The 10,801-nt window shown below is 58.1% G+C and overlaps 1 protein-coding gene and 1 long non-coding RNA gene across 2 annotated transcripts; one reads left to right on the plus strand and one right to left on the minus strand.

Annotated features, from left to right (window-relative positions):
• Window positions 1-767: 767 nt before the first annotated feature.
• Window positions 768-6,537, minus strand: PTGDR (prostaglandin D2 receptor). Its single transcript, XM_075104329.1, has 2 exons — window positions 5,595-6,537; window positions 768-3,496 (listed from the first exon to the last, which is right to left on the minus strand). Exons 1-2 carry the CDS (start codon window positions 6,405-6,407, stop codon window positions 3,230-3,232), a joined length of 1,080 nt encoding a protein of 359 aa, XP_074960430.1. The 5' UTR covers window positions 6,408-6,537; the 3' UTR covers window positions 768-3,229.
• A 521-nt stretch (window positions 6,538-7,058) lies between these two features.
• LOC142062199 (uncharacterized) lies at window positions 7,059-10,127 on the plus strand. The gene is made up of 2 exons (XR_012662401.1): window positions 7,059-9,129; window positions 9,376-10,127. It is a non-coding gene; the product is annotated as an uncharacterized LOC142062199 (long non-coding RNA).
• Window positions 10,128-10,801: the final 674 nt, after the last annotated feature.

A 10,801-nucleotide genomic window follows, 5' to 3' on the forward strand; every position in this document is an offset into this window, starting at 1 on the left:
CCTTATCTCCCACAATGGTGCTCCCAGCAGCCTCACTCGCCACCCTAGGAAAGCAGGGTTGAGCAGTGGCACGGCAGGTCCAGGTTTGGGTGCCTTGGCTTGCCATCCTGTGCAAGCACCTGGGTTCATGTGTTAAAAAGAATATCAAACTGCTCTCTGGCTGGTTGTGTCTTACAGCCCCGCAGGCTGAGAGCCCTGGCTCGGGTGCCTGGCAGCTCCAGCACTGCTGCCTGCCCAGGCACGTGCCTTCCTGCTTCCAAAATGGCTGAAAAATGCAGGCAGACAATTAGAAAAAAAAAAAAAAAAAAAAGGCTTTTTGCAAGAATAATTTGCCGGGAAATGAGTGAAGTTGTGCCTGGATTTCATGAGCTAAAAAAAAACAAATCCAACCATGCTCAATTTATGTCCAGGAAAGGAGCAGGATGCAGGATTAAGTGATGCTGGTGACACCGTGAGCATGGGATGGGGCAGCAGGCATGGCGCAACAGCTCCAAAAAGAGCGTCGTTGGTGTGAGCCACAGCCTGGAGCCGAGCAGTGTCTCTTTATGGCCTCCATTAAGCATTAGGTCCATCCCTTTGGGGATCACTGGCACAGGAGCAAGCTGGTGTGGCGGGGGCCCGCAGGGAATGACTGAGCAGCACGAGAAGCCAGGAAGGAGGATGCAATCAGGGAAGGCTCTTCAGCATTTGGCTGGAGAGCCCTGAGCCTCTGGGCTTTTTTCATTCCTGCTTAGCAACATTTACAACTAAACTGCATGTTGCAGGGATTTTTTTCGTTTAATTTTAATTTTATTTTAATTTTATTTTCATTTTTTTTCCAAGCTCAGTAATAGGAAGGGGCTCTGAGCTTTGATGTAACTCTTGAAGCCCCAAACCATATGTGTTTGGCCATTAAAAAGTGGATTGTCCAAGGGAGCAATTTGGGGTGGAGAGTGGCAGTCCCTTCCTTGCAGCTGTTGTACCCAGCATGCTCAGGCCAGCTCGGTGCCCAGCCCTGGCTGGGGACGTGCTGCCATCTCTGGAGAGGACCGTGATACGGCAGTCCCAGGCCCCAGGAACACACCAAGGAGTGATTTATCTGCTCGGAGGGCAGCCTGGCATTCAGCAGCAGGTGCAAAGCTTGTTCGCTGCAGCCAGAGCTCAGTCCACCCAGAGGCAGCAGTGGCCGACTGGAGACTCTAAGTCTGCTCCCAGGGCAGGTAGGACACCAGGAAGGGCACAACACAGATTAAAAGCACTATCAAAGCCAGATGAGCGTGTCAAGGTCACCAGGATGTGCACGGGCCCAGCAGGGGAGTGGGGACGATGCAGGGACAGCAGGGGTTACCCCAGCAGCCTGCAAACCCCCACTGCTCTTGGTGACTCCATGATTTCTTTCCTCTGATGATAAACTCATGGACGGGTCAGACACAACGGTGTGCTCATCATCTCAGGGCTCAGATGGGGTCTGTATTCATGCACCTTAGTAAAGAACCTGGGTGGTTTTTTAAATTTAATGGCTGCTTTCCGTGGAGCACAGTTGCCCTGGGCTCTAAATACACATATTGTGGGGCAGGGACCTCTCCTGGGTAGCTCCTCAGGAGTTAATCCTCGCTGGGGTCATGGGCAGATGATAGCCTGTCCCAGCCTGGGCACAGACCGAGCACCCACGGCTCACGTTGCTGCACGCTCCTAGCCTGGCCATGCCTGGTCTGTCTGCCCCGAGCGGTGCATGGATCCATGGGGTGGAGGAGATCCCAGGCCAGGTGGGACAACAGCAAGATTTTGCAGAGCTGTTATCTCACCTGGCCTTCATCCTGCTGTGGTGAAACATGTCCGGTGAAGGTGAAAGCCACAGCGCAGGCTCAGGCTGTTGACTCTGTGGTCCCACGTGAGCCATCTCCAAGTAACGTGCCAGTAACATGAAACCGATAGGTGGACCAGCGCTCATTTCATTTCTTTCTCCTTAGAAAACTCTGATGAGAGGCACCAAGCAGGGAGCTTGCAGGTCCCCCAAATACATCCCCAAATATAGGTCTACCCTTTTCTCCAGCCAGGAGAGTGTGGCTGGTCAAACAGCCAGAGCCAGCCCAACCAGGTCACCTCCAGAAAGCACCAAGATAGATTTGCATTAGTTTCTTCCTTCAAAAACAGAATCCGTTTGACACCAAGAGTAAATATCACGTGAGAACTGGCAGAAGCATGACCATACCTTGCAAGGCTTACATAAATTGAGAAAGATAAATATTTGCCCTGTCTCCTCCAAGGACACTAGGCAGATGGGGACTTCGGCCATCATCATTTTTTTGGCCTAAATGGTCACTTGAGGCAGATATTAAATTCAGTTAATCCATGTGGTTGAGGGGAAATGGATTTTTCATTAAAATGATTGTTTGCTTACTTGCTTGCACAGTGAGGTTATACATCCCAGGCTCTGTATTCTCTCAATTACTGCTCTTATTAGGGCTCAGGATCATCATAAATACCAAATTAAAATAATTATAGCCGGACAGGAAGCCATCTCAGTAACAAAAATGCAACATTACCACTTAGAGGAATCAATGTGCAAGAGAAAAGCAAGCTGCTGCGGAGACACCACAGCCTTGCTCGGGGAATACAGGGTTACGGGAGGGATGATGGGCATCCCAGGGAGGGATGATGGATGCGCTGGGGAGAGATGATGGGTATCCCAAGAAGGGACCCCACCAGACCTCCGGCTCCTTGGTGTGGCCATGAGCCGCTGCTCAAGTTTCTGCGTCTCCACAACCCCAAAGACTCCCTCACACCCCCTCGCCCAGGCTGGGGACACCCCAGACCAGCCCCAGATAGCCTCCCTTGGCGTGGGAGGGGATCACGCACAGGACAAGGCGATGGAGCAGGGCTCCAAACCACTTTTATTTAATGGGGACACACACAACTCTCCTCCCTGTGCGTCCCTGCTGCCCTGAAACCACATGCCAAAACCCTCCTGCTTTCCTGGAGCCAGGCGCTCCCAAAACCCTCCACAAAGTGCTGCTGCTTGAAAGTATTCACAGGTTCCGGGGAGCTCCCCTGGTTCTTCTCTGCGGCAAAATGCATCCCCAGGGAGGGGGCAGAAACGCTTCGTGCCCGCCCCTCACTGCAAGCCGGACACCGTCCCCACCTGCGACATCCTCGTGCTGCCCTGAGATGCTCCGGAGTGGGGATGCGGGGCTGAAGGCTCACTCCTCATCCTCACCAGCAGCTGCCAGCTTCTGCAAGACCCACACGCTCAGGAGAAACTAAGCTGTGGGGTGTCTGTCCTGCGCCAGCCCAGGGAGCAGAACTGGCCATCCCCTCCCGGGCCAGGTCCTTTCAGGGTGGCTTTCCGGGAATTCAGCCGCCGGCAAAGCCTGCGGACGAACATGCGGAAGACGGAGGTGCGGAAGATGATGAAGACCCAGGGGTCCACGATGGAGTTCACAGAGAGAAACCGCAGGGCACTGAGGTCAGCGTTCTCATTGAAATCAGCAGCAAATGCCCCCACATATACCCGGATCTGTTAAAAAAACAAGAAATAGGGAAAAATGAAAAAAGGTCTCACTACTGGGGTAAAGCTGAGAGAAAACGATTCCCATGGGAGCAGCAAGAGAAGTTTTAACCCCCGATATCCTTATGCATTGAATTGGCACAAACTGTGGGTTGCAGACCCTGAAACTGGGAGTTGGGGCATCACATCCCCATCAGGACCAGGAGGTTAGAGCTGGAGAGCTGGTCCTGGCAACTGGGCTTTTTTCACAGCTAAAGGGAGCATCTGACCTCTTCAGGCTGCAGTGGTGGGTGCTGCTCTGCCCCCGAGGCTGGGACACCCCACTTGTGTTGCCCCTCTCCCCCGATGGGTCTCAGACCAGGCATCCATTGGATAACTTGGTTGGACCGCAGCCAGACGGTGGCTCTTGCTGGCTCAAGGTCCTTCCTCCACCTCCAGGTCCAGGCTGAAGCCCTGCTTGTTTGAGGACCACAGGGATTTTGCTGAGGTTATTACAAAACCAGTATGAGCCCAGTCATTCCAGGACTGCTGGTGGCTGGTGCATCATGATATGGCTCCAGAGCATGACAGAGGGGACAGGGAGCGGAGGTGGAAGTTGTCACCTAGGGCAGTGGCAGTACCTGCACCCCTGCCCCCAATTTTGGGATAGCCACTGCCGTGGCACCAGCCCTGCTCACAGAGGCGACAGCAAGGCGGTGCTGCAGGATCCGGACCCGGGATATTGGGCACTGCAGGGGGGGCAACAAGGGCTCTGTCATGCTGGGGGTCTCCCACCCCACCACCCCACCAGTGGGACCCCCATCCCCGGGGAAGAAGGGGATGGATTTCAGGGAGTATTTCCCGCAAGTCAGGAAATCCAGTGCGGTTCAAAGGGAGCTGGATCCACCCAGCACCTCAGGGTTAGGGTGAGTGGGGATGGGGTGTGTGTTATTGAACGGTCTAATGCAATAATCCGACCTCCCTAGGAATAGACACTGGGGAGGGGGAGTTATTTCAAGGAGGTAAAGCAATGAACCAACCCCCCCAACACCGCCAACACCTCTGGGGCAACCCCAGAAGAACGGGGGGGCGGGCTGTGATGGGGCAGGGGGGGTTTGTTATTCCAGTGTGGTTAAAACAACGACCAGACCCCTGGGATGGGGTGGGGGATAGTCAGAGGGGGCCAAAGTAATTCTCCGCCGCCCCCAACACCTCTGGAACAGAGTCGTGGTGATGGGGGTGTTATTCCATGGGGGTTAAAGCAATGAAGTAATCTCTGGGATGGGATGGTGCTGGTGGTGGGTATTCCAAGAAGGGCAACGCAATGACTCGACCCCCTGGGACAGGGTGATGATAGTGGGGGAATTTTATTCCAAGGGGGTTAAAGCAATGAACTAACCCCCAGGACCACCATCCTGGGATGGGGGGGTGGTGCTAGGGCTTATTCCATGAGGATTAAAGCAATGGCTAGACCCTGGGACAGGGCGGGGGACACTCAGAGTGTGGCAAAGTAATGACACAACATTCCCGACAACTCTGGGACAGAGTGGTGGTGATCGGGGGGTTATTCCATGGGAGTTAAAGTGATAAATGTAACCCCTGGGAATGTGGTGTTGGGTATTCCGAGGGGGGCAACCTCCTGGAACAGGGTGGTGGTGATGGGGGGGGCTTATCCCGTGGGGGTTAAAGCAACAACCTGACCCTCGGGGATGGGGCTGTAGTGGTGGGTTATTTAGAGGGGACTAAAACAATAAGCCTCCCCTCCTGACATCTCCAGGAGCGGGTGATGGTGCCAGAGTTTATTCCAAGGGCGACAGCAACGACCTGACGCCCCCGGGACTGAGTGGTGCTGATGGGGGGGCTATTCCAAGGAGCTTTAGGCAATGACCTGACCCCCTCCCTCCATCTCGGGGTGAGAGACTACGCAGAGGGGACCAAAGCAACAATCCAACCTCCTTGGGAGGAGGCGGCAGTGAGGGGGAATTGTTTTCCGGGGGGGTTAATGCAGTGACTGGCCTGTGGGGATGGGGTGGTGGGTATTCAGGGAGGGCCAAAATGACCACCCAAGCCCCTGGGGGCAGGGGGCGGGGGGGCTGTTCCGGTGGAGGGGGCCAGTGGGATTACTCACAATGAGTGGAACGGAGCAGATGGTGAAGAGGACGGTCATGAGCCCCAGCAGGATGAGGTGGTCGAGCTCCTCCATGCGAGGGGCAGCGGTGGCAGGGGGGCCACGGTGGGGCTGCCGCCGCGCCATGCAGTAAAGGTGCTTCATGCTGCTCACGTTGCAGGCGCCGATGGCCAACACCAACAGGCCCATCAAGCTGGCGTAGAGGACGGGGAAGCCGAGGTCGCGTGGCCCGTCACCGGCCATGCGGATGAAGCACCACGTCCCCGGGCAGTACTGCATGGGCACCCCGAAGCCCAGAAGCGGCAGGGCACAGAAAAGGGCGCAGAGCCCCGCTGCCACCAGTCCCAACACGGCACCCAGCCGCCGGGTGAGATGCCGTCGGTAGAAGTAGGGATGCCCCAGGGAAAGCCAACACTCCAACGCCATGGCAAGCAGCAGCAGGGTGGGAGCCAGCCCGAAGAAGGCCATGAGGAAGGCAAAGAGCTGGCAGAGGACACCCGGCTCGTCCTCCGTGCGCCCTCCTGGTCCCAGCTCGCTGAGGCTGCGGTTGTAGGCGTAGGCTGCCAACACGATGGGGCTGAGCAAGCACTTGCCCAGCAGATCGGTGACTGCCAGTCCGCTTACCAGCACGTAGAAAGCGGAGACCCGCGGCGGGCGGCCACCGGGGGACCGGGAGCGCCTCCGGTGCTGACCCAGCAAAAGCAGAGCCAGCACGTTGCCCAGCAGCCCGGCGGCGAACAGCACCGAGCCGGGCACCGCCGACTGCCCGCTCTCGATGTACTGGTTGTTACGGCACCGGTAATCCTCCCCCATCGGGATATCCCGTACCGGGATAAGCCGTACCGGGATGGGATGTCCCGTAGCTCACCGGGACGCACCGCACCGGGCTACGCCGCGGCTGCCGGCGGCGACTGGCCCGGCGGGGCGGGTGGCCCCCGCCGGCGGAGGGAGGGAGGAGGGAGGGAGGGGAGAGGCGGGGCGGTAGGGCCGGGCACGGCCCCCGGGGCGGCCCCTTCCCGCCGCCCGGCCCGCCCTGGGCCGAGGGAGGGCGGCTGTGGGGCGGGGGTGGGGTGCGCCGCTCCCCCGGGAGCCCCGCGGCTGCGGGCGGGGGGCGAGCGACGGCGAGGGGGCTGGGCCCGGGGGTTCCGGGGGGCGCGGGTGAGTCCCTGGGAAGGGGGGTTACAGGGTAGGGAGCCGGAGCCGGGCGGGGGTTGCAGGTAAGGGGTCACGGTTGGGCCCCTGGGGAGGGTTACGGGTAAGGGGGCCCCTGGGGGGGGCGGTATGGGTAGGGGGTCACGGTTGGGCCCCTGGGGGGGGTTACGGGTAAGGGGGCCCCTGGGGGGGGGGGGGTATGGGTAGGGGGTCACGGTTGGGCCCCTGGGGGGGGTTACGGGTAAGGGGGCCCCCTGGGGGGGGGATATGGGTAGGGGGTCACGGTTGGGCCCCTGGGGGGGGTTACGGGTAAGGGGGCCCCTGGGGGGAGGGTATGGGTAAGGGAGCTGAGCCCAGGCCCCTGGTGGGGTTACGGGGTGAAGGGCTGGGGCCAAGCCCAGCTGCTCCACTGGAGTAGGTAAGGCAGGGAACAGAGTTCCCCCAAGAGTATTTTGCTGCCCAGCGCCCCGTGCTCCCTCGGGGAGCAGCATGCCACGTGCTCTCGCTCCTCGGGGTGTCTGTGCCTCCATACATCTCATGAGACATCCCACACTTGAGCCTTCTCTTGAGCATCACTTCTACCTGCACCCCGTCCTGCTGCCAGCCCGCCCCATCGCAGGGCTCCCAGCCCCTCCGTGCCCATGTCAGTAGTCCGCTATCCTAGAAGCAAACTCCAGGAGAAGCCCCCAAAGCTTCTTCCAGGAAAAGAAGTGGCTTCTGTGGCCTTTCTAGCCACAGAAACGCTGCTGCATAACACATACTGCAAGCTTGCAAGGTACATGTGATGATGAATAAGCGTGAAACCACAGTTGTCTGCTTTCAGGCCCCTTTTTGCTTCTCTGTGTGAGTATGCACGGAGCACAAGAAAGTATCAAGATGACAGGAGGTGTGGGAAAGGTGATCAGACGTCAGCCCTTGCATGTTTTAGTGATGGACTGTATTTCTCGTGGTGCATGAGGGGAGATGGTGACTTCAAGCCTTCTAAAGCAGAGAGGGCAGGGACTTTGTGGCTGGTGCCCTGTGCTGGTGAGAACCCCAGTTCTGGAAGAAATCAAGATAAAACTCGTTGCAGCTTGTCACTTGCATGCATGTGGTGTTGAAGTGCTGCCCTCGCTAGGACTGAACGTGAACCCAGTGGCTGCTTCCTGCTTGGGGCCCTGGGGAGAAGAAATACAACCTGCTTGGGGAAGCAAACTGAGAGATATCCTCCCAGCCAGCGCCTCGAAAATGCACCCGCTGCCTTCTTTAGCAGACCCAGCACCCTGGCCTGTTGTCAGCTCCCTGCGGGTGACAAGCTGGGGAGGCTGCTGGGGAGGACGAGCAGGCAGCTTGCCGCTACCCCAGTGAGTGTATTCCTCGGCACCTCTTTCCAGGTCTGGGATCCTCCTTTTGGGGTGATCCCAGCAGCATAGAGTAAGGGGAAGGCTGGGTGGGATCCCTCAGGTTTTCCCCAGGATGAGGTTTGGGAAGAAGAGCCCAGCAGCTAGTGAGAGCTGGTTTACCAACTCCCAAGGAATTGCCCCCTGGAGCAATTGGTGCCAGCCCTGCTGCAAACACCAAGGAGGACGGTCCTTGCTCCAGACTTGTGTGTGGGCAGAGCCTCTCCACTCCTTCTTCTTGCTCGGAGCAGAAACCTGCCATCTTGAACCAAAAACCCACCCTAGGCAAGCTGTCTCCACCCGCAGGAGCCACCTCTCCATGTGAAACGCCTGGGCTTTGCTTTCCTTCCTGCCCTGAGGGCGTTAGGGGATGCCATCTCCCATCACAGGGGCACAGCAGGTCCCAGGGCAACGCTGGCGGCCGAGCCATGGCACCGCACGTCCCATGAAGGACAAGTCCCATGAAGGACACGTCCTATGAATGACACGTCCCATGAAGGACATGTCACCACCAGTCTGCTCTGATAGAGAAGAGACCAAAGTGCTGGGCTTCCCCATCGCTGCTGGGAAGTCCCTCAACAGACACCAGCCTGCCAGAATTCAGCAGAAATGGGTTGCTTGGGAAAAGGAAGAGGAGGAACTGTGATAAAATCCACCCCTTAATGGGGGCAGGTGATGCCCCTGGATGCACCAGCTGGCTGGAAACTTTGAAGGACCAGGGGACACTGCTCTTCCTGTCCTCATGCTGCTTGGTGCTGGGGCAATGGGGGAAGACTGGGATGAAGAAGGCTTTTTGGGACTATCTCCTGCTCCTGCTGTGCCTCGGAGGTGCTGGGTGCAGGAGGCCCAGCCCGGCCGTGGCTGGGGGTGGCAGAGCAGCCAGGCAGGGGGCTGCTCCTTCCCCTGTTTCTGGAAGGTCTGATGCTGAGCACGGCACCATGGCCGTCCTTCTCTGCCGAGGGGGATCCAGCCCCCAGCGCCATCGAGCCAGACCTGGGGCCAAGGTAGGTGTGCAGCCACAAGTGTAACTGCAGGCTCATCTGCCTCCTTCATCTCCCCTGGGAGAGAAACCAGTGTGGGAAGCCAGATGCACCGAGTCCCTGTTTAGCTCTTCTTTTTGTTGATTTGCATAAATTGCAGCTATTTTGGGGGGAAGGGGGGAGGAGAGGGTGATTTTGAGAAAGTCTCGTCACCACATATGACGAACCTCTTCTGTTCGTCATGCTTCCGATGTGACCCTCTTCACGCAGGTCACATTCCTGACAAAGAGAGGGGAAAAAAACCCCAGAATAAAACCAACCCAAAGCGGAAGAAAAAGCAGCATGCTGCAAAACCCAGAAGACAAATGAGGAGCTGGAAAATTTCGAAGCAGCCACAAGGAATTTCAGGGTTGGCTTTTTTTTTTCCAAAACTCTTGCTGACCCCGTGTGGCTTCTCCTTGCCATCCGGCTTGCGGGGAGATGCAGCAAGCGGGTGCCTGCTCCGCCACCGTGCCGTCTTATTGCCAAGCCTGGCTTTTCCCAAAGAGCCGCTGCTGCCTGGAGGAGCCGTGTCTGTCTGCTCTTCGTCAGCAACACGGCTCAGGCGGCCGCACTGCGATTTTCTCGCCTTCTTCCAGCTCAGCGCTCCCTTTGGAAGTGTTTGTAGCGGTGTCTGAATAACCTAATTTAGAGTCCGTTAGATGGGGAGGGTTTTGGCAGGCGGCGCTGTGCCGGGGAGCCGGATGGAAGGATGCAGCTGGCCGGGAACGTGGCTTTGGCAGCTGTTGCTGGATATTCTCATGGAGAGAAAACAAGACTGGGAGGGTCCTGCAGAGAAAAGCCAACCTCCTCCCTGCCCGGGAGCGCTTGATCACTGCTAGCTGGTGCTTCCTCACCCATCCCAGCCCGCTCCCCTTCCAGGGGGCCTGGTCCCCTCCCCGTTGTCCTTTCCTGACTGTTCCCACATCTTCCCCAGCTCCTGTTTCCCCAGACTAAACACCCACCAGGCTTTTTACCTTTCACTCCTATCCAGGTGGTTGGATTTAGGGCTCACAGCTCCCCAGCGTGGGCAGGGGGGTGCTACCATGGCCCAAAGGATGCAGCAACAGGTTGGGGAAGCACCCGGGGGGCTGAGGCACAGGGATGAGGAGCACCCACCTGTGCCCAAGCTGGTGACGCCCTGGTGCTTTTCCTCCTGGGATTCTGGGTTTGCTGGGAAGATGCACCAAACGTCTTAAACGTGCCCAAATGCCCCGATTTAAACCGGATGATAGAGGTAAAAGTGGCAGTGGGGGCAGCCTGGCACCAGGCAGGGCTGGTCCCCATGTCCCCTCATCCTGACCGTGACCGTGTCACTGGGAAGGTAGGGTTTTTTGGGGGGTGGTGGGGTGGTGCTTGGGTGCAGAACCCCTCCAAGCTGGGAACACAGACCCACTCTGAGTCATCAAGTGACCCAGGCGGGAGAAACCCTGCCGATTGTTTCCAGCTGCGTTATTGCAGCGCTGCTCGCCCCCGAGGAGAAAATAGCCCTGGCCGGCCGGGAAACCTGGCAAAAGCCACGGGGAAGCGGCCGGCTCAGGCCATGGGGGGCAGCGGGTCCAGGTGCTGTGGCCACCTCCTCCTGCTGCGTTTTGGGGAGCTGCCGGCATTGCCGCTGCGGCCGGGTCCTGCCAGCTCTGCCAAAGGGAGGAAAAAT

The sequence above is a fragment of the Phalacrocorax aristotelis genome, chromosome 9, assembly GCF_949628215.1.
Source record: "Phalacrocorax aristotelis chromosome 9, bGulAri2.1, whole genome shotgun sequence".
Taxonomy (NCBI): domain Eukaryota; kingdom Metazoa; phylum Chordata; class Aves; order Suliformes; family Phalacrocoracidae; genus Phalacrocorax; species Phalacrocorax aristotelis.

What these genes read in the sequence shown, in the direction of transcription:
- PTGDR (XM_075104329.1), bottom strand. Translation starts at nt 6,407, where the DNA reads ATGGGGGAGGATTACCGGTGCCGTAACAACCAGTACATCGAGAGCGGG. An exon ending in TCTGCTCCGTTCCACTCATT is followed by an intron (nt 3,497 to 5,594) that starts GTGAGTAATCCC and finishes TTTTTTTAACAG; the next exon opens with ATCCGGGTATATGTGGGGGC.